The sequence below is a fragment of the Pteronotus mesoamericanus genome, unplaced genomic scaffold (genome assembly GCF_021234165.1).
Source record: "Pteronotus mesoamericanus isolate MK-2021 breed Mesoamerican mustached bat unplaced genomic scaffold, CSHL_Meso_final scaffold_21, whole genome shotgun sequence".
In the NCBI taxonomy this organism is placed as follows: domain Eukaryota; kingdom Metazoa; phylum Chordata; class Mammalia; order Chiroptera; family Mormoopidae; genus Pteronotus; species Pteronotus mesoamericanus.
In genome coordinates, this window is record NW_026555310.1 from 7,476,039 (window position 1) to 7,499,349 (window position 23,311).

Sequence of the window (23,311 nt, forward strand, 5' to 3'; positions counted from 1 at the left end):
TTATTTACTTTAGAGAGAGGGGGAGAGAGGGAGAAAAAGAGGTGAGAAACATCCATGTGGGAGGAAACCATCAATTGGTTGCCGCTTGCATGCATCCCAGCCAAGGACAGAACCCAAAAACCAGGCATGTGCCCTTACTGGAATTGAACCAGCAACCTTTTGCTTTGTGGGATGACACCCAGCCCACTGAACGACACTGGTCAGGGTGGACATGACTCATTTTATAGTTAAAAATGGAGGGAGATTAATTACAGGCATACAATTTAGAGCCTTTATAACTTGATGTACAAAGATTGCTTTTAATGTATTGAATAGCAAAATGTAGATGTTGCATTATCAGTGAATTCACTATTTGGTCACTTAAACTATTTTTAATCAGCAGATGTATTCATAAGTTTAACTTTTTTATTGTGTTGCATTTTAGGGGTATCAAGCTTATATTTTTGCTGCTATCCACTTGTAAATACGCTCAGAACAGGAGAATTTGGAAAAATTTTTTGACTACAGGGACTTTCTAAACATGATGCATTTCAAAAGCGGACTCGAATTAACTGAGTTACAAAACATGACGGTTCCCGAAGATGATAATATTAGCAATGACTCCAATGATTTCACTGAAGTAGAAAATGGTCAAATAAATAGGTGAGTATTTTTTTTAACCTAACAAAAGAAACGTCTCTAAAATATTCTGATTTTCAGTTATTCTCTTGAATTATTCATTACTGAAGTTATGCTCCATTTGAAAATGCAGTTTGAATCTCTTATGTGACATCCGTTGAGTATAGCCTGCAATAGCAGATGAAGCAAACAGAAAAGTAATTTATTCATTCTTTCAAATCTTTCAATTGAGTCTAATAAAAGTGTGTAAATATATTGGTCCCCAGCCAGCCCTAACTTTTCAAAAGCGCTGTGCTTATGAATTAAACTATTGGAATTTCGCTTCATACCATATCTAAATGTATACCACAGTCATCTGACCTCACTCACATTTTAATTAAGAAATGGTCCAAGTCACTTTTGCTAATGTTCTCATGTTAAAGCTACAAAGACATCATTATGAGCACCATTTGCAACGTGGATTTTAAATAATAATAACTATAGTTGAGCCCAAATAGCTCTATGAGAAACTATAGTAGAGAAATAGTAAGTGAAACAGACAGAAAAGAAAAGATACCATGAGTGAGAGGAAGTAGAGAGGCAGGTGGGCTGGCCCGGAAGCTTTTGGCCTCAGCATGTCTTTCCAACTCTTGGGTTCTGTGTTTCTTATGTTACAAGAGTAGAGTCAGATGTCTTTATTTACTTTTTTCACTGATGTGGGGCGTTCTTTGACCTACTGATTTTGTAGCCAGCTTTTGTGGATCCCTTAACAGGAAAGGCTGCAGCTTGGGAGTTAGTGGTGTGGCTTATTTGAAGCACAAAGCCTCCTAAAAGGCCTGTAGAGGAGAAAGGAGGAAGGATACAGGGCTACTTATTAGAAAAGTAGTGATGCTACACTTTTTGGGGTGGGAGGGTTGTCAAAAGCAAATGGGGGCAGAGGAAGATGAAAACATTTTACCACTTAACCAGGCATCTTCGTAGAAATAATTTCTGATAGTCTTTTCTATATTCTGATAAAGTGTATACATAAATAAATGGAAGTCCAGGCTAGGACTTAGCTGCCATCATTGACATACACTCAGAAATTTCTGCCCTGCCTCTCCTCCCTCTTCTCTTCCTTAAATGTTCTTAGAGGTTATATCTCCAACCAGATACTTCCTCATAGTTCAAGTATCGTTTACTCTGTTGTGATATTTCTTCTTTTTGGACTCAAGTTTACTTCTTTTACCTTTTCTGAGTGCTTATTAGTAATAACTTATATTTCTTAACTGCCAGCTGTGTTTATATATATTGCCACTTATCCTTATAACATCATGCAAAGTGTTCTTTTTCAAATGAGGAAAATTTAAAATTTTGGTTTACTAGTAAGGAAACAGCCTCAGAGGAATAAAAAAACTTGCTCAAGGGCATACAAAGGTCCCTGTGAAATCCATGTCTTTCTACTCCATCTTGCTGCCTCTGATTATAATGCTCAGGCATTGGTGAAAAAGACAGAGTTTACTGGTTCTGTTAAATTCTACCAGTGCTACTTTATGCTCTGTACTCCTGGAGTGTTCTGTAGTCACTGCTGACCTCCACTTAACCGTGCACGGGATTCCAGCCATTTCACAAGCAGGACACTTTGGTGTTATAATGGAGCTTCATTCCTAAAGCAATGCAAACCTTGAAGACCTTAAAATGAAAGTCATTTATAATATTCCGTTTAGAATCTGAACTTGATCTTTAAAAGTTTTACTTACTAAAAATATTAAATTTTTGAAGTGGATACCACCTGCAGTAGATGGAAGCAACCCTTCTCGCCCCTGACTCAGCCATATAGGCAAGCCCAGTGAGCGAGCTCACTTCCCTCTAGACTATGACTAAGGCAGTGAGCTGGTACAGTGGCTTTGCTGTTGGGTGTTGACCATTTGTTTCACAGAATTTGGTTCCATTACCAAAAATAAAGTGTGATGCATTTATTTCTTCTTTTATCTTATCTCTCCCTTTTCACCAACACAGTTAATGAACTTCACTTTATTTTTGGCTCTAGGACAAGTAAAATTAAAAGCAACATATTATGTCATGAAGCCAAAAAGGTAACTAAAATCAGAAAAAAACCCCCACCATGATTGCTGCAAAAGCTACACTTAAATACCTCTCATTCTTTTTGCAACTTTTTTACATTGATGGGAGGAAAGCAGGCCCAATGATATGCATGTAAGAGAACCATCCCCCCAAACAGTGAACTTTCATGTGACAGTTTTTTTTTTTAGGAACTAGAAAAAATGTTAAAAACAAATGGTGATCTCTGATAACCTGGCCATCTAGCTAATAGCTTTGCCTGGAAACTCCCCAGTAGGAGTCAGTAAGAATCATTTTTTTAAGTTTAGGTAAAAAAATAGAGTAGAGCCATTCGGGCATTAGGACACCTGCCTTTATTCCAGTTCAGTTTTATTTTATGCCCTAATTTTTGGGTTATAGTCATAGAAATCTATACCTGGGACAGCAAACCTTTGAAAATGCCCTTTGAAAATGCTAGACCAGTTCTGCTCCCATTTTAATGAGCATATGAAACATTCAGAAACCATGTTAAAGTGCAAATTCTGATTCAGTAAGTCTGGGATAGAGCCTGGGATTCGAATTTCTCCCAAGCCTCCAGGTAATGGTCATACTGCTGCTCCATAAATCACACTTTGAGTAGCAAGCTTTAGACTCTTCTTCTAGATGTGAGCTTCTGGAGAGAAGGATTATATCTCTCGTACTTTGAAATGATAGATAATAGTGCTGACACAGAAAGGACATTGCAAAAATATGTGTTAAATGAGAGGAAAACAGAGACAGACAAAGAAGAGAGGGAGAGCAGGTTTGAATTTAGACTTGTATTGACGCCTGGCTCTATCAATGGGTCTTGTGTGACTTTGTTCTTTGAGTTTCAGTTCCGTGCCTGCAAGACAGGAACAGTAATAGTAGTTACTTCATGGGAGTGTTGGGGAGCATTAAATGTAACACTACTTGTAGGCTCTGCAATCAGCCAGCTTAGGTTAAAGTCCCGGCTCAGTGGTTTAGTTATTAGCGGTATTACTTTGATCAAGTCACTTTAATTTCTATAAAATGGAGCTAATAATAGTACCAACCCCATGCAATTGCAAAAATAGATGAGAAGATCGTGCAAAGTACTTGGCACAGTGTCTGGCAATAATAAGCCTTTTAGTATAAGATGAGTCTTTATCAATAAAAGTGCATCCTCTTTCTTTGGCTAGCACTTCTTTCTTGTCTACCCCAAGGAATAATAACATTGCTTTAGGTTTTGGATGATTGCTGACTGTTGTTACTTTAAAGCTGTCAGAATATTAGTACATTCTCCTAGCTGTCTCCTAGCAAATAGTCACATATTTTAATATTTATTTACTGTTCTCATCTCTATGCATAGTTATTGTTGTCATGACCCAGGAAGCATCTAACAAAGTTTGAGAGTCCCTCATTAAAATTTTTCTGAAAAGAATTTGGAGCAACTCTTGTCACTACACCCTGCATCAGCCCCTGTTTTTTTGTTTGTTTGTCTGTTTGTTACTGCATATCCTTCAGAGTTTATGTACTAAATTTATATCACTTGGGAGGATCTTGAAAAGTCATCCCTTTTCTTCTAATAATCTTTTTATATGTTAAGAAGATTCTATCACTTCTTCCTATATTCGGTTTTTACATTAGAAAATTCTTTCTTTGCTTTAATAGCTCCTGCTACAATTAAAGTCTGGATTTCTCCTATTTTCAGTAGAGTTTATTCACCAAGTAAGGCCTCGCTTACCTCTCAGTCTACTCTTTAAATGCCTGCTGCTTAATTTTTTCATGTTCTCCAGTTTCTTTCCTCCTATTCGCTTTTCCTCTTTTATAGAATGTTAGAATTTCAGTGAACAAACTGGGAAAGGTCATCTAAGTTCATTTCTCTCTTTTGTGTTATGAATCTTCAAATGAAACACTATAATCTAGTAAGAGTCTGATTGATAGGGATTACAGTAGGAAGATTATTTTTCTATTGCACAACTGATCCTTGTTCAATTATTGTTAATGTTGATTTATTTTTGTTTTTCAACAGCTGCTCTACATTGCTCAGCCTCTTGTCGCACTACCTCAATCTAACGCCTGCTCCTTTTTAAGGCTTTGTCTATTAAAGGTCACCATGACAGCCACTGTAATGTTTTGTTTGGTTTTGTTCTCAGAACAACTGGCAACCTAACTGTTGATTGAATCCTCCTTTCTGGGTACAGACTGATCCAGTAAAAACTCTTTTTAAATAATACTTTTATCATCCCGAGACCACATGCCAAAGGCACCGTCTCCCATAGCCCATTTTTCATTGAATAAAGAAAATTTTAACTCAACTTCTTTGCCAGAGGTCAGTGCTTTTTAACACACTATTGCATTTTTCAAATGGTAAGATAACAGACACTTGTGATGAGCTGCTTAACCTAGTTATTTTGAATGGACTTTTCCATTACTGAAAAGATTGGTTTTATTTTGTTTAAAAAAAGAAGTTTACAGAAATACAATGCAAAGATTTAAAGACTAAAGAAAAAATTGAAATGTCATAAAGAGACCAAAGAGGATTTCTTTAAGTTCTTCATTCTTATTAAACTCGATTTCCCTGCAGCTTGAGCTACTCCCTAATTCCCAGATAGAAGATGCATTATCGGTTTTATGAAGGGTTCCTCTGAGTTGCTAACACTTGGGCAGATACATTTAAGAAGGAGCTGAGGGACTGAGAGAACTATACAGCCAGTCTGGATGCCAGATGAGTTCAGTAGCACAGAGTCAGAAAACTCAGTTCAAACCAGCGTGCCAGAAGACTCGTGGAAGAAGGAGGTTTGAGTGGGCAGGGAGGCACTGGCGAGAGGATAGAGGGTCTCCTGGGCGGAGAGTGGATTCCCAGTACTGCTTTGTTTTTCCGTCTCTACTCTCAAAGTGCTATGATCTTGTCTCAGGTCATCACCCCCTCTTGGGAAGATCATTTTGAGAAGCAGGGGGAGCTGAGTTTGGGCCACTGAGGCAAAATAAAATTCAGCAGTATCTGGAATTGCAGGGTGAGAAATTTATACTTGAAACTTTTCAGTGGCTGAGCCAGCGAAGATTTTTGGGAAAACCTGTTAAAGTCTTGCTGCAGAAAGTGCACCAGAAGAGGCAGAATCAGGGAGGAACTTGACACGCAATGCGTTTTAGTGGTTATTCATTCCAGCAGCTCCGTAAGTCGGTTTGATCATCCTCATCCTGCAAAAGCTCTGCAGCAAAGCCCTGGCAGTCGTGCAGGGGCCTCATCCTTCATCCTCCTGCGTTGCGCAGTGTTTGACTCGACTGAGTAGCTCTTGTGTTACAATGCCTGTCTGTATCCCTTTCTTCTCTGCCCACTAGTCCTCTGCCACCAATTCTGGTGAATGTGGCCAGGCCAGGGAACTTCCATCTGCCACAGGTAGTTTGTTGGCGTTTTGTTCAGTTTGTTTGAAAATGTGCAGGCTTTTCCCTTTATATAAAAATAATGAAAATTCTCTTTGGAACAGAAGTCCCTCCACAAGAAAGGCAAATCGGGGACCTTCTGGATAAAGAGTTGATAGATGTGAGTTGATTATTAAAATTAGCCTGCTTAGATACAGTCTTTTATTTACTGGCAATTTTATTTTGGAAATCAATTTCATTTTGGTAAGTCCAGCACCCATGTTCCCTTGGGCTGCCTGTGTGAAAAGGAAGGCTGTGTTGCCGTGTGCCTCTCTAGCCAGATCTGTATTCCTCAATTCTGTGGAAAGATTTAAAATGTGAAGGGCAAAAGAAGGGCCAAACACTGTACAAGTGCCAGATTCGTCTCCAAAGATACTGCTTTCATTATGTTGTTTTCCTGTAATACTGTTTCTCAGGCCTCTGGCTTTAAGTTTCCTCTGGTTAATCCCTCCCAATAATGGTTCTTCCTTCTCTGGATTCCTTATCTCATCTCAATTTTGCACAGCCTGACATTCCTATTTTGGTGTTAGCTGGTGTGCTTGCTCCTTTTTCAGACCAAGGTTTTCTTCACCTTCTGATTGATCTCTCTTAGTAACTGACCAGGTCCTAGGCAAAGGCAGATGCAGAAGGGAATAAACTGCAGATTGTGCTGCTTATTCCAGGTGATGATCTCAGAGGAAGTATGTAGTATGTATATTGCCTGTCTGATATATCTTGACAAAATGATGCAAACTTGGAGAAGTAATGCCAGGGAGAAGCTAGACCCCCTTGGATTAAAAGTGAAAAAGATAGGTGAATAAAGCCAACATTAATGATGTATGTTTTTCATTAAAAATGGTTTATTGTGAGATATAGCATTGTTCAAAAAAGCATATGACAATATAATGTACAATTTAAAGATGTATGCTTCTTTAAAATAGTTCAGTTCAAGTGGCTTTACATTTATTAGTAAAAAACCTACCACAATTAGTTCTTACTAAGACCAGATAATTAAATTTCCAGAAGAAGACCTAAGAAGCTTATTTACCTAACATGTTTTACTAGTGTATGCAACAATTTGTCAATGAGTGGACTTATTTTTTAATAGTGGATTTTTTAAAAATTAGAAATTTAGGCCATAATTTTCTGATGTTAATTCTGGATATGATCCCTAGAGCATTCTGAATTCCTTCTGTGTATTTGCAGATCGTTTATTCCACTTAGCCTGTCTCAAGTCCCACTCCTCTGGAGGAGTGATTAACGTCTGTTGCTCTTACTCTGTGCCTGGAGCTGTACTGATCATTTAATTTTCCCAGTAACACCATGAAATAATATAATAGTGTTACTCTAATTTCACAGAGGAAACTGAGGTGGCATACCCTGGCCCTCATAGCTAGTAAGGATTAGAACTCACGTTCAAAATCCCATGCTTTTCTTAAAGCCCTAGCTCTGCCCCATGGACTAATGCCCTGCCTTCCGTCACCACAATTTCCTCTCCTGAACTCCTGTAGCTTAGTGCCTACATCTTCTCTTACATACCCTCATGCCTCCCTAATCACTTTGTCTAGTGACATGCATATAACTGGTGCTGAAGGAATATTTGATGGGAAAAGAGTTGTTTCCTTTTTTGCAGGGGAGATAGAATTCCTGATTAATGACTGTGTACTCTAGGAGGGTGAGCTCAAAAGGAATCCTGCCTCTAGTATTCTTTTACATCACAGCTTTATAGTATTTTTGACATCTAATTTTTAGTTAGAGAAAAATCTACATAAAAGTTAACATACGTTGCATATAGTGTTTTAATTTATTAGTATTAAAATATTTTGAAGTTAAATTGGTAACTTTTCATGTGTGTATGTTTTTGTAAGTAATAATCACTTAGATGTAATATTAAACTTCAAATCATTACCATGAAGCTAAATGTATTATACATGTCTTTACAGCAAATTTATTTCTGATCGTGAAAGTAGAAGAAGTCTCACAAACAGCCATTTGGAAAAAAAGAAATGTGATGAATACGTAAGTGTCATTATGATAAGTATGCTTATATTTTTAACCACGTAAATTGTGACAGTTGTTTTTAATTCATGCAGCATAGTACCAAAGGCAACTATCTATATTCACCAAGATATTCCTCAGATCCTATGTATTGTCTCTGAAAATCCTTTAAAAAAATAACTAGACCACTATGGAAGGATTTCTTGAATTTAATTTGTGTTGGTTCCTAATAGTGCTCTAAAGGCTTTGGTGTGATGAACGGATTTGGGGACTGTTTCGCTTAGTGTGAATGTTTGTCTCTATCCAGATTCCAGGAACAACCTCCTTAGGCATGTCAGTTTTCAACTTAAGCAACGCCATTATGGGCAGTGGGATTTTGGGACTCGCCTTTGCCCTGGCAAACACCGGCATCCTACTTTTCCTGTGAGTGTTGACATTGCAATATTTTTCAATTTTAAACTGTATTTTCTGTATGTATAGTTTTGTCCAAACACAGAAGAAATTAGAAATATTTCTAAATAGTTTTTATTTCTTTTTATGTTTTTACTAACTTAGCTAAGTCACCAGTACATACTTTTATATTGATTGTTTGAGTGATTTTCCAAGATGCACCTAATGTTTATAAGAAATTGAAAGGAGAAAATCTTAGTCAAAAACACTGAACTGGCATTTATGAAAAGGATTAAAAAGATTTTAAAATAGCATTCTCTGGTATTTTTGAACTCTTTACCTGTCCCTTTAAACCTCAGCTAAGTGGTCAAAATATTAAGAGGTATTTAATCCAGCCAGTCGCCACTGTGGTATTTGGATTGCTATGAGACATGTACTATATCCAAAAGTTATTACAAATTTGTTTGTAATAAATATTCAAGAAGCATAGAAGTTGCCAGTATTTTAAAGATGAGAAATTAGCATGTACTTTTCCTCTGAGATTCAGTGAAAAGAAAATGGGAAGTTTTCTTTTAAAATAAGTTCATCTCAAACTGTTGAGTGGAACTTGGTGCCAATGTACAGAGGGCTTGTTTTCAGCTGGCACAAGCTGAAAACAGATCATAGGATTTCTACCAGGAAAATTCTCACCCAACCTGATTCTCACCCTCTCAAACCTCAAAGGAGTATCAGTGGTGCTTTGCTTGATAAGAAATTCCCTTCTCCCAGGAGTTGCCTTTTCTCCCCTGACTACACTCATGCTCCCCATTGGCCCTACTCAGTAGTCCTCATTGTCAGATCACTTTGATAGAAGATCATTTTCTTGGTTGCAGTGACCAAAAAGGCCAATAATTCTAAAAACGGTATGTATTCCTTTAGAAAGACTTAGAAAACTGATGGAAGTGCATTGCTTCCCATTCCCATTACTCAGGGATCAGAAATGCCCATCCATGCTGCCTCTTATTGGTCTAGAGCACTATGGATTAATATTGTCACTGTTGTGTGTAAACCCACTAGAGATGTCCTTCCTAGGATTAAAATACCTCTGTGTGGAGAATGCAATGCATTTTCTTCCTTATGGTCAACCTAACTCTGTAGTAAACCCAACTGTAGCTTTCTCTCTTTCTTGCAAAGCAGATCTTTCTATTTGGCCTTCCTTTTGATGTGTGTATTAAGCCAAGTGCCAGGTGTTAGGGAAAAACCACTGAGTAGGACAAAATATTTCTACTGTGATTTTTTTGTATGTGTGAAACTCTGACCCTCAAAGAATAGCTGCACTTCTGATTTTTCAGTGCATTGGCATGAAATACCTGACTTCTAGTCCCAACTCCTCTTCTAAATGCCTATGTAGCCTTAAGCTACATAGCCACTCTGAACTTCAATGTCCTGTTCTTTAAAACAAGGAAATTACGCTGAAAAACCTCAGAACCCTGCCAACCTCCAGAATCCTATGGTTCTATTGACTATTTTTAGTCATTCCAAAGCTAGAAATATGTTCAGTTCAGAAATGTGTTTTACATTGATTTCTCTTTTTTTAGTTATTGTAATATGTCAAGTAGTTACGTGTTAACATAGGGTAAAGTCAGCTCTTGCAGCTCTTACGTTGTGCCAGGTACTGACTACTCTGTTTTATGCTGAATCCTTCCAAGTCTATGAGATAGGTACTGTTGTTAGTTCCCTGATTCACAGGTAAGAGAACTGAGACATAGAGAGTAACTTGTATTTTGATATCTTTATTTGTCACTATTCTGGGAATTCACTTCACCTCTCTTCTCTGCCAGGCCCCTTGTTCCCTCTATTCCATTCCTTCCTCTTTCTGTATTTGCTTTCTTGCTTTTGTTGTTGATAAATAACAAATAGAAATAAAATTTTTGAGACCTTCATGCCTGAAAAATGTTTTTATTCTACCTTTCACCTTTGATTGGTGGTTTGGTTGGACATAGAAACTCTAGATTGGCAATAATTTTCCTTCAGAATTTTGAAGGTATTACTTCATTGCTTTCTAGTTTTTTTCTGTTGTGAAGTCCTGTATACCTCTGATTCCTGATCTTTCAAATATAGCTAGGGTATTTTGTTTTGCGGGGGTTTGTTTTTGTTTTTTGATTTTTCTGGAAACTTGTCAAATCTCTTGGCTCCTGGTGTTCTGCAGTTTCACTACAATGTGTCTTGATGTGAGCTTGTTGGATCACGTCAGGCTGCTGGTGCATTCTTTTCTTTTAGAAATTTGTGTTCTTCAATTTTGGGAAATTTTCTTATATTATTGGTTGATGAATTCCTTCTTCTTCCTCTTTTCACTCTTTCTGGGACTGTTACTGAGATTTTGGACTAGTCCTCTAATTTTTTATTCTTTTCTTTATTCTCATTTCTGTCATTTTTCACTTGTATCTTCTGGGATATGTCCTCAACTTTTTCCTTAATTATTTACTGAATGTTTTATTTTTGTTATTTACATGAGCTTTTAAAAATTCTTTAAATTTTTAACATTATTTTGTTTCTGTTTTATGATTTCATTGCCTTCTAATGATGGTTTTCTTTGTTATGGAAAATTTCAAACATATTATAATAATAATATAATATTATAGTATATATAATATTATATATAAAAATAATATTATAAAAACTGTCCTTGTGTCCTTTATCCCATGGCCATGCTTGTTCAGTCAGGCTCCTCACCCAGAATGTCTTGAAGCAAATCCCAGCTATTATATACTCTCCTCCATAAATATTTCAGTATATTTCTCTAAAATAAAAGGACTGTTAAAACAACCAGATGTCATACCTAAAAGATTAACAAGTTTCTTAATATCATCAAATATCCAACCAATATTTAAAGCGCTCTGATAAAAACAATAAAAAAACAATTGGATTGTTCAAACCAATACTCAAATAGGTCCGTATAGTGCAATTGGTTGATATGTGTTTTAAGTCTCTTTTACTCTATAGGTTCCCCCCCATTTCTCTCCCCCACTTTTTTCCCATGCAATTTATATGTTGAAGAAACTGGGCCATTTGTCATACAGAGTTTTCAACAATTTGAATCCTGCTGATTGTATTCTAATGGTGCATATTGATATTTTTGTTTGTTTTGGATTCTTTCATTTTTGAATCTTTCCTCAGATGTCAGGTGGTCCTTCTTTGCTCTATTCAAGAATGGGGACGGGGGCAAAGTTAATTTGAGCCTGGCACACGTGAGTGGGGCTTGTTGGCAATAGCTTCACCTGAGGTGCTGTTAATTGCTCTTTAATTAGGGGACCACCAGTGTCAGTTTCTCTTTGGTTACTCAGATCATCCAAGGATCTTCCAATCACCTGCCTGGAAGGTCTGGGCATTGCTGCCATCTTTCTGAGAAACAAGTGGAAGAAAAGGGTAGGGTGACCATCTCAGCATGCGTGTGTTCATCCAACCCTAGTTTTCATTATAGTACCCCTGCCCCTACAAGTTGTGCTGAGTCCCTCACCCAGAGACTTTTTATACTTTCCAGAGAATGCATCTAGAGATGCGTATCTTTTGCCAGGATGGGAGACACTCAGTCACTTAGCTTTACAGAGTAGGTGCCTGTGGAATCTTGCTGTTTCTTAAAAGCTCAACAGATCCTCTTTATTTTAGCCATTCCATTGTCACCTACTTCCAGTAATGCCATCAGGGCCTTTTGGGAACTCTGTGGTATAAATTGGATTAGTCTTGGCTTTCTGCACTGCCAATTTAAGATTCAGCTCTGCTACTTTCCAGCTTCTGAAATTTTGTTATTGTTGTCTTCTCTCATGTTCTTACTATTCTAGTGGTTTTATACCTTTAAAAAAATCCCTCTACTGGGATATCAGGAGAGAGCACGAGTAAATTTTTATATTCAATCTATGATTCTTGGAATTCAGTTGATTTTTAATTTTACTGGTTCAGAGATAATTGATTTCTTATCTCGTGACACTTCAGTTTCTGACTGAAAGCAAAGAATTGTATAAACTGGACATTTATAGTTGCAGGATGATTTCCCATGGATAAAACTATTATAGATCATTTGGTTATTTGCAAGATGCATGAATAGCAAGTACAACACACCAAATCTTCAGGTTAAAGCTCATGAAGGTAGTTGTATATAAAGACCCAAACTTTTAAGTTTTTTGTAAAATGTCGAAGTCTCCTCGCTCAGAACAAGGACTTGCTCTGTGTGTTGTAAAACCAGCTGCTCCCACAGCTGCTCCAAGCCAAGAAGCAGTTGGCAGGATCAGGATATTTCATCTGGTACGGGGCCCTGTTCCAGACTCATATTGGCCAACACGGAAGACGACTCCAAGCCTGCCCAGGCTTCTTTAGAAAAGCAGCTGGGAAGGCTCCTCTGTGTCTCACTGAGGCTGGGTGCGGGCTCTTCCCTGGGCTCATCTGGAAACTTGCTGGCGTGATTTCCTTTTCTCGGATGAGTTTGGGACTCATTTTTTTTGACCTAACCATAATGGCTGTCATCCCTCTTTAACACACATCTGATTCAATTAGGGTAGATTCAGTGAGTTCTGCCCTATTGTAAGAATGCTGTGAGGTTTTGTGTTTCCCTGAATTCTGAGGCCTTACAATTCTATCTGAGGGAGAGGAAGTATGGTAGGGGGAATGTCAGTTTACGATCGACTGTTCTGAAGGTCTATGTTCTCTGTTGGAAACAAAAAGGGGCTATATCCTGAAGCAGTAATTCACAAGTGTGCTGAGGCATAAGTTCCCCAGGGTGAAATGCTCCCGTTGAACTGAGTTTTCCTGAGTGGGATCCAAGGAAAAGGCAATGGGTTCTGAAGAAATCTCCTTCCACTGTAACTCCCTCTTCTATAGTTAATCTTTTTGCACAGCTTTCCCATAATTCCATCAAAGCAAAAGTAGGGATTGGCATGAACGTAAATACTGGCATGGAAGAATGGTGGGCTTGGCTTTGTTCTGTGTACATTACTATGTCCCTCCCCGCACCCCAAAACAGAAAAGTTATATTTTATAAAGATTTCTACAACAGGCATACATTTTATAGAAAATGAATCTCTTTAGAACATATTATCTCCTCACAGTTTTAGGTAAATGAGAGATTTATTGCATCATACAGAATCTGATAAAGCAACAAATGCTTTATAGTTTTCCATAACTCTTTAGCATGTATTATTATTTATTATTGTTTTAATAATGTAGCTCTTAAATTTAAAACTATGAAAGAGCAGAATGTAATTCATTACACTTTGGAGAGCTCAAAATGGTATCATAGTTTATTGTAAACACCGAGTTTGTGAACAGTCTGTTTGAAATGATAATTGTAGAACAACATCTGTATAAAACTGTGGTTTAAATTTTATTTTGGTTGATTGTAATCCCAGATTTTTGTGGGTCTTGTTTTCCATTTTCTATCTCACTTGGGTAGTGTTTGTAAGAATAAAAGAGATAATATATCTATAAGCACATTTTGAAAAGTGGTATGTAAGAAAACATTTATTTAATTAATATTAACCTCATAGGGCTGCCATATATGTTAATGAGTAGCGCGCACGTGTGTGTGTGTGTGTGTGTGTGTGTGTGTGTGTGTGTGTGTGTGAGAGAGATAGAGAATGCGCACGCACTAGTAGTGCCTGGTATACAGTAACACTACATAGTAAATACTTGTTAAAGTATTAATTAGGTAGCCACTATAATGGTTAAAATTTATAGAATGGTAACTATACAGGGTGGGGCAAAAGTAGGTTTACAGTTGTGATTACATGAAACTGTATTCTTGTGTTATTATTTGTTACTGTATTATTTTCCATATGAACAGCTGTAAACCTACTTTTGCCCCACCCTGTGTACGCCGTGTTACCTCATTTTATCCCGACCAACAGCGCTGTGAACGTCGGCGCCATTTTACAGATGAAGTAACTGCGGCTTGACAATGACTGAGAGAGTAGGGGAGTCCGGGTTCCGCCCAGGCTTTCTTGACCCTGGAACCTGTGTGATCAGAAACACCGCTTCCTTTTAGTGGTGGCTTCTGCAGAAACCAAACTTGTGTTACTAATGTATATCACGAGAGAAATATTCTTTTCAGTGGAAACTTCCAAGTTGATACTTTAGCTTTTAAATCACCTTGTAAAACCAGTCAGTATCCCTGAATTATATTTTACCACTGTTTCACCAAAAACCCTCGCCTTTGTTGTACTGAAAGAAGTTTTGCAACATCAAGTACCAAACCATAGATGGGGGTGGGCGTTCCCAGTCATGGCAAGTGACATACATGCCTAAAGTATATTGCAAAACCAGTAAACCTTCTGAACTGCTTCATATTTGTCGTAGCTGTGCCTGACATTGTCTCATGTGCTATTTAAGCTTTCCCACTGCCTTCAGTAGCTCTTGGATTTAATTTCTTCTAAGGATTTAACTGTAGTTTTTGTATTGAAGAATTAAAAACCTAGTAGTACTGGGTTCTAAACCAAGTAATATTTGACCAAAGTCAAATAATGCTGAGTCCATTATTAGGAACTGGTTCAATAACCATAGTAGTTTCATAAACTAGAATATTTAAAACAGTAAAATAGACTGATCTGTACTGGTACGGAAAGATTTCCCAGGACTATTATTATGCAAAAACAAACTGAATACCGGGTGTGGTGAGCATGGAGTGAGATCGTGCGTGTGTGTTGCACAGACTGTTTGGGGAGGAGGGTCCACGAGGGAACTGTTGATGGCGGTTACTTCTGGAGAGTGACTCAGGGTCTGGGGATGGAGTGGGAGTGGAAAGTTTATAGTCTTTAAATTACCTTTTTTAACCATGTGCTTTTACGGAAAGAAGCTACTGTAAACTGTTTTTTCGAGAACTTAAAACCAGTGCAATGAGACTTTTTCCTTTTCCTCTTACCTACAGAACACTTGAGGGAAAAAATAGTTTCAGTGTAGATATATAGACCATGAGAGCTAGAATGAGAAATTGGTGCTGTGCCACCTGTTCCAAACTATATTTTCAACCATGTCTACCCGCAGATTGCCTCTGCATCAGCCACACTTGACCTCCCTCTTTTCTGCAGAGGCCGCCTGCGCTGTGCTTCTCCCCTCAGCCTTTCCCCACCCCTCCCCTGCTTTGGGGATGGATACGCATCCCCCTGGTATAGCCTGATGGTCCTGTGAGGCTCAGGTCAGAAGCTGTTTCTCAAAATGTTTCTCTGATTCTTCCAGATGGAAGACATTGTTTAGGCATATATTTTATCTTCCCTGTCAAACTCTGAGCCCTATAAAGGCAGAATTAACATCTCATTCTTTCTTGTTCAATTCATGCCTCTCCCCCAGCAAGATCTAAAGCAATGCCTGCCTGTGGTTGAGTCTCAAGATTGTTTCACTGAAATGAATGAATGAATGAATGAATGAATGAACGAACGAACGAACGAACCAATGAATAAGTAAGAATTAGATTTTGCAAGACCAAAAACAAGGCTTTGAGACAAAACAGTGGCTCTCATAATAGCTGCAAACTTATTAGAGGAAGATAAAATTAACTGAAAAGTTTAATTCACCCTCAAATTTTAAGTAGGCTATGGCGATATAATGATAAATAATCACAAGGTTACCACAGTTACTTTCCTGGGAATGCCTCCTTTGTTTGAAAATTCAAAATAGTTCAGAGGCTGTTAAGAAATACTATTTGACGTTAGTATTGTATTGCTACAAGGGCATTTGTTGTTAAATTGATATTTACACAAAGGATAATAGTTTTCATTGTTGGTTTACAGCAATTACCTTCACTTTGTCAATTGTTTGCTTCAACTGTAGGTGAATCCCCTCTCTCTTTCTCTCTCTCAATATTTACATTTTTCATTATCTTTCTACCAAGATTGTGTTGTCTATAAGTATAGTGTTTATAAAACAAACCAGTAAATAGCCATGCTAGTTAGGGTATATCTAAAAAATAAGGATCTCTGTAAACTACGATCGGACAATCAGGTGCCTTCTCATTTTAAATTCAGTGCTTTACAGTTGAGCCTGCATAAGGGATAGGTAGGAATGCAATTGGAACATAGACTCATAAACATGTTGCCCTAAGTCCTGGTCATATATTATAGGTATTTGATCATCACTGTTGTGCTGCAGAAATAAATTTCTCATTGTCAGGTTTATGTTCTTAAATAACTACATCAACATAGCTCTCTGAAGTCTCTACATCTTTTCCAGCAAATTCTACTAAATTGGAGCAAAATTGCAGTGTACCGTTGTAAATACATTTTCCTGAGCTCTTGTTGCTTTATTACGTTATATATATTACAAAAAGTTAGATCACACCCACCAAGATGACAGTGTTGCTCTCAGTGGTGACAAAGATGGTTTGTGTGATCTTTCTCAAGTTATTCCTTGTAAATGTTACATTGCCTTTTCTGTACACCCCTAAGCCAGAAGTTCTTTGTCTCCCAAGGAAAAACCAAATTGGATCTTGTGATATAAAAATGGGGCAAAACAGGAAGTCAGTAAGGAAACCCTGCTCTTCCGGATGATCCTAGGAGGTCCATGGGTATAGTTATATTCGTCTTCCATCTTGTCAGTCAGTTACTTGTTTTTAAAATTCTTTGAGTTATAGTCATTGCTCCTTAGAAATGATCTGAAGAGAAAATTGTCCTTCAGCTGGCAGCAAAAATCATGGGCATCAGAGTCTCTTGTTTGAGAATAATAATACTGGAAGGGGAGAAATGGCACATTCGGGCTTGCCAACATTTGAAATACAGGAAAAAAAGGACAGTGCGGTGCCACTGACCTCTATTGAAATGCATTGGTTAAGAAGCTCTTCAAAATAGGGAAATAGGAAAGTGGTGAGTGGTGTGCCAAAAATGAGTGCATGTTTTGTAAACAGAAAGAGTTGGCAATTGTAGCAGATGAGTCCCAGTAATGGTTTTTAAAAATTGAGCAGTTATGTTTAGTTGGTGAGTCATCGAAGATTTGTCTGATAAGGGTTTCCAAGAAGTCAATTCTTGCCGCCCCAGAGGGGCGTGTGTCTGTGCGTGTGTGAGAGAGGTACTCGGAGCTCAGTCCTGTCGATGCTGAGTTGCATCCAGTCCACTTTGGAGCATTTCTTAGGTTGCAAGAAGCAACTTAACTATACCAAGGTTTTCATAGTACTATTTGCCTCCTTGGTGCACGAAAAGTGCCTTTTCCGTTCACTGTTCTGGGTTATAGTAGGCCACGTGTGTATCAGCACAGTAGGTCAGTAGAGTTCAGAGTTTGGATTTTCAAGGTTGACTTGAACTTTTATTACTCATGGAATGGTAGTTGGTTTAGTAGACTGGAAAAACTGCCCCTTTGTGGGCCAGTTAGTTTTGCTTTGTTTTGCAGCCACAGGCTTCGCCTTACATGGTTATCACGGATCTACATCTGTATCAGCAAACTACAGCCTACAGATCAAAGCCCCTGGCAGCCTCCCTTTGTATGGCTTGCTAGCTCAGAATGGCTTTTAGTTTTTTAAAGATTAAAAGAAAGAAGATAGTTATGAAGTATACATTGTATCATGGGATCTTTATAACAGCTGTATTTATCATCCTCCTTTTAAGCATAAAGAAAGATTCACAGAGGCTAAGTAATTTGCCCCGGAGGACACTGGCTGGCAGTGGGAGGGGGAAGGGTGGAGAACAAGCCCATGGAGTGGGCTTCCATCTTCCATCTCTCGTTAAATGTGCGCCTACCACAGAAACAGTAGGAGAGTGTGGATGAAGCCCCAAATGCGTCATTCCTAATGGAATGGGAGTCCAAAACATTCACCAAGTACAGCCCATTTCCTTTATTTCGTGGTTATATGGGATTTCTCTGTCACTGAGGAGTAACGTGTTTACATTATGATAAAGGGGGCATCATTTCGAACGGTAGGATTCTAGGTTTGAAGAGAAGGGAAACCAGTTAATCCTTGTGGAATGGAAGGAGAGGAGGGAGGGAATGTTAAGAGTTATAAATGGAGCACCCACAAAACCCACAGCCCTCTACCAACGACTATAGGCAAAAACAGGAAGTGGTGGTGGCGTGTGACTTTTTTTCTTACTGGTGTAACACCCGCATTTGGACTCAGACCTCCTCCTAATTCGTTCAGCCTCACAAAGTATCAGCTAAACTGACAAATTCTATTTCTATTTGCATACCTCTTTAAATACTTCTTTCTTTTTAGGATTTTGTTAGATACTGTTTGATTTGGTGATCAGCAATGCATATTTCTTTCTCTAGACAAAACAAAATACTTAACCAACAGTGAGGCTATTTTAAGAGCAGCTCTGCACTAAAGAATTTGGATTTACCTACAAGGAAAAACATAGAGGGAACTGTACAGATAATTGACTACCACCTGTTCCCTGTCCAACCTTTTGAAACCATCTCTTTTGTTCCCTAGTTCAGTCTGTAAATATTACACACAATCACATGCTCTCAGAATCAGATCCTAGTGTGCTGGTCCTCTGACTCTCAGAATGTCAAAATTTAATCAGGATTTAGTGACTAAGAAGTTCACTTTGGGACTGAGTGACTGTATGTTTCTGTTCCTTTTCATAAGTGTTTTGTGAACTCTTTAAATGAAACAGGGGCTATATTAATGAGCTTGGGACTTAAAGCCCCCACAAAAGGTTTGGAATAATAATGCTATCATTTGAAAGGCTGTTTATATTTTTTGTTTCAATACTTTTATTATAAAAGTAAGATAAGGTGGGTGGGGTAAGGGAAAGTGGTGGTGGGAAAATGGAGACAAATGTATTTGAACAATAAAACACACATACACACACACACACAAAGTAAGATAAGTATTGAAGACTTTTTTAAAAATGCATAAAATAAATACAATAAAGTATAAAGAAATCTTTCAAAGTCTCACTGTGAAAACATGAGCTCTGTTAACATTTCGATGTACTTTATTCTAATTTTTTGGTGTCTTCTGCTAGGTCTTACTTTCTATGCTGTCATTCCCACACACCCTCTGCACATAGGCCTTTGGCAGACAGCAGAGTGTAGCGGGAGGGACTTTGGAGTCCGACTACCGGGGCTTGACGGCTCCGTTAGTACGTGACCTTAGACAAAATATTTATCCTCTCCGAACTTCAATTTCCTTATCTGTAAAATAGATAGTAATTGTACTACACATAAGTGAAATTTTTTTTTTACAGTGCTTAGTAGGGGCCTGACGTAGTGAGTATCCCTAAATTTAACTTTAGTAATGATCAAGAAACGGTTGTATTGATTATATTGAATCCCCATTAAAGTAAACTAAAGCTCCTGGAAGTGCATTTGTATATAAAAGGTAATTTTGAGTTTTTCAAAATATTTAAAATTTTCACATGATTTAGGGAACCAGGACATACCTTACCTCCCTCCGCCCCTTCCACTTGAGCTCTCATGCAATAAATGGTTCTTTCTCTGTGCCCGCTTTCCTCTCCACGTAAGTCTCCCGCCAGCATGGGTTCCCTGAGCCTGGAGCCACATGGCACCACGCCACCTGTGCAGTTACCCTACTTCTGACCACAACCTCTTCTACTCCCAGGATCTTGCCTTGGATATTCCCACTGTACCTGTCCTTGAATGTCATTGAGAACCTTTGGTCTGTGTTTCCTTCCCCATTTAGCTCAGACGTCATGGTCTCTAATTTAAATGCCTCTCTTGCCCACACCCTAAATTTCCCTTCTGCCCTGGCTCTCCGTCACACTAGCCTGGGAAACCCCTGAATTTGACCGTCCTCAGGTCCTCCAGGAGGCCCAGAGCTTCCTTCATCCCCAGCTGGCGCTGTGCTCTCTTCAGCAGTGTTTTTAAACCTTAACTCACTCCGTACTGCTATTTCCCTTAGGAAAAGTTGGAGGTGGAGTGGAAGAGCAGGGAGAGTTAGTGCTGATGAAAGATGAATGAAGACGTGCAGGAAGGGGAAGACAGCTTGGAAATGTAGAAGAAAGGTAAGGGGTAGGAGAGAGTGAGGGAGAGACCAGTAGCAGGGGGAAGGACTGGAGAAAGATGGCTGGCCCGTAAACAGTCTGTTGATGACTACAGCTTACCCAGTTCCCTCGTACTGAAGTTTTAAATTTTCTTGTAAATATTTTGCCTCAGCCAGCACAGATGTCTGTGATTTTTGGAGTGACGTCCCGAGACCGGTGGGAGACGCCGATAGCAGGACTAGTGAAAGAGACCGCTTTTCCTCCAGTGTGGGGAGTTTTCATGTGGATTTTCTGCTCATTTGATTGAGGGTGGTAAAAGCTTTATACTTTTAACCAGGTTTAAAAGAGGAAGAAATTATACAGTGTGATGAGCCTCATTCCCCTTTTGAAAGGATAGGGACATAGCCAAGAGAGGAGGGAGGTGGAGCTGGAAATAATTTAAAAATACATACATTGGTGAAGTAAGTAATGCCCCAATGCCCTGGGGAAGTCGACCAAAGAAGTAGATAAGGCCCTGCCTTCACACTGAGGGCTGGCCAGTGTCTCACAGGAATGACAATTCAACTGTAACCGCTTCCCTGCATTGCAGTCTCACCTGCGCCGCCATGGGGACCATGTTACAGGAAATGGTGCTGTAATGCTGTCATGGCACCCCACCTGCAGACAGCACGGCAGGCGATTTGGTGCTCCCTCGGTGGCTGTGAGAATCAGAAACTCTGAGGTGTATATACCGTGGGGCCAGAGTTCACAGCTTTAAATCCTTGCTGCTCCAAGTGTGGTGCATGGACCAGCAGCATCAGCTTTACTGCGGATCTTGTTAGAAATGCAGAATCTCAAGTCCCACCCCAGACCTACTGAATTAGAATCTTCATTTTAACAAGATCCTAACATAATTCACATATACACATTAAAGTCTGAGAAGAGCTGCTAAACTTTGGCAGAGTCATGCTGGGGAGGGTGGGTAAGGGTTCTGTATTTTGAGATGCATGGGTCCTGGAAGAGGTGAAAGCGCTCATCCACATGGCAGCCCTGAACACCTCCACCTGAGCTATTTCTGGATCCGCAGCAGTGACTCCTGCTTCACCTCCATCTCTTCCAAGGGCTCTGATGCTGGGAGGGGAATATGTCATATGATCTCTCATTTTATAGCAAGGCTTTCAAAATACAGTAGTCTCATCTCCCTTACAGTGTTGTGAGGTTTTGGTTTTCTTTTTAAATTTACTTTGGAGATATAATTTTTTTTTAATATTTTATTTATTTTTAGAGAGAGGGGGAAGGAGAGAGAGAGGGAGAGAAACATCAATGTGTGGTTGCCTCTTGCATGCCCCCTACTGGGGACCTGGCCTGCAACCCAGGCATGTGCCCTGACTGGGAATCAAACCTGGGACCGTTTGGTTCTCAGACTGGCACTTAATCCACTCAGCCACACCAGCCAGGTTTGGAGATATAATTTATAAACAATAAAATCTCCCAATTTAAAGGATAAGATTTGATAAATTTACCTAAACTATAGTTGTGAAATCACCAGCACAATCATTGTGTAGAGCATTTCAATCACCAAAAATGTTTTGGTTCCATTTATTATCACTTTTCATTTTATTAGCATTTAGTATTTTAAAAAATGAAATTTATTATAATATTGTCCATATAATCTTTGGGTTAAATTGGGGAAAAACAAAGATTTGAAGTCTTATCAATATGATTCAAGGCAAGGATGAAGAAATATTTTTAAAATAGATATTTAGATGTTCATTGTGTAAGGTATGACCAGTCTGGTGTCCAAAATTTTCATGTAGCGAATAGAGTAAATGTATCTAAGACCACTGTCAGGACTATTTAAGAAATCATGGCAAGCAGGACTATTGCCAGAGGACTGGAAATGGGCAAATGTTATCCCAGCTTTGAAAAGATCCCAAGCAATATTGTAAATTATTAAATAGCTTTTTATGTGCAATTACTGCAGAAAATATTGATCCATACAGGCCAATAGGGTTTTTCCTAAATAGTCATGCTAAACTAACTTCATCTTTTGAAATGAGTGAATGAGTAGGTCACAGGACCATCTTAAGCAGCATGTATCTTGATTTTAGCAAGATATTTGACATAGTCCTACATGACTTACAAATGTCATGAGACACTTATTCTTAGCTAAGAGTCTACTATGCATTATGTTTGATATTGTGTATAAATAGGTAAAGAGGACAGGCTATGACTGTGCATTAAATCATTATGGCTATGACTGTGCATTAAATCATTATGGCTATGACTGTGCATTAAATCTTTAAGTCCTACTGTCCAGTAAAAAAGAAACATAATAAAAGCAATAAAATAAAATGATTATTCTTGCTTCTGGGTGGAGGGTGGATCAGGTGGGGCAAGAAAAGAAAGACAAGTAGTGATTATGACAGTTGCCCAGAGATTAAAGGTGATGGTTGCTTGTATTAGAGCAGTGGCCCTGGAGATGGGTGGTGGAGGGAGAAGCGTGTAGATTTGGGATGTTTTGGAGGCAGAAATGATAGAACACGTGATGAATGGTAGATGAAGGATGAGAGTAGTTAGGACGTCAGAGAGGACTTCCAGGTGTCTGGCTTGAGCAGTTGGCTGGATGATGAGCCATTTTCCAGATGGTTTCCTATTCATAGTCTCAGTGACTTGGATGAAGTCCGATTCAAGATAGGAAGCTTGATGAGGTCATTGATACATTAGTAAAAAGGATCAACAATTTTTAAAAATCACAAGGCTGGAGAGATAAAATGGAATGGAAGTAAGTGCAGGGGGTAAAATATTATGTAGGACAGGACAAGGAAGATTAGCCTAATAGCAGTTCACACCAGAAGCTCAGTAAGAATGAAAAGTGTGACGTGGATGCCATAGAAATGAATACTGAAATAGTCTGCCTTAAGAGAAGCATGATGCCCAACTCTAATTAATACTTTTACCATGCTTTGTACTGTTTGGACCAAAACCGCTGTGATGGCATTGTGCTT

General features: G+C 38.7%; 1 protein-coding gene across 6 annotated transcripts in view; it reads left to right on the top strand.

Moving 5' to 3' along the window:
- Positions 1-23,311, top strand: part of SLC38A1 (solute carrier family 38 member 1) — a 61,342-nt gene that overhangs the window by 17,534 nt on the left and 20,497 nt on the right. For 4 of the 6 annotated variants that reach the window (XM_054591195.1, XM_054591197.1, XM_054591194.1 and 1 more), the window contains 3 exons: positions 425-642; positions 7,983-8,058; positions 8,345-8,460. In XM_054591195.1, coding sequence (XP_054447170.1) covers positions 521-642; positions 7,983-8,058; positions 8,345-8,460 — 314 coding nt within the window. In that variant the 5' untranslated portion in view covers positions 425-520. Of the gene's footprint in view, positions 1-424; positions 643-2,610; positions 2,673-4,865; positions 4,970-7,982; positions 8,059-8,344; positions 8,461-23,311 lie in introns of those variants that run through there. The other 2 variants (XM_054591198.1, XM_054591199.1) reach the window with 2 other exon arrangements.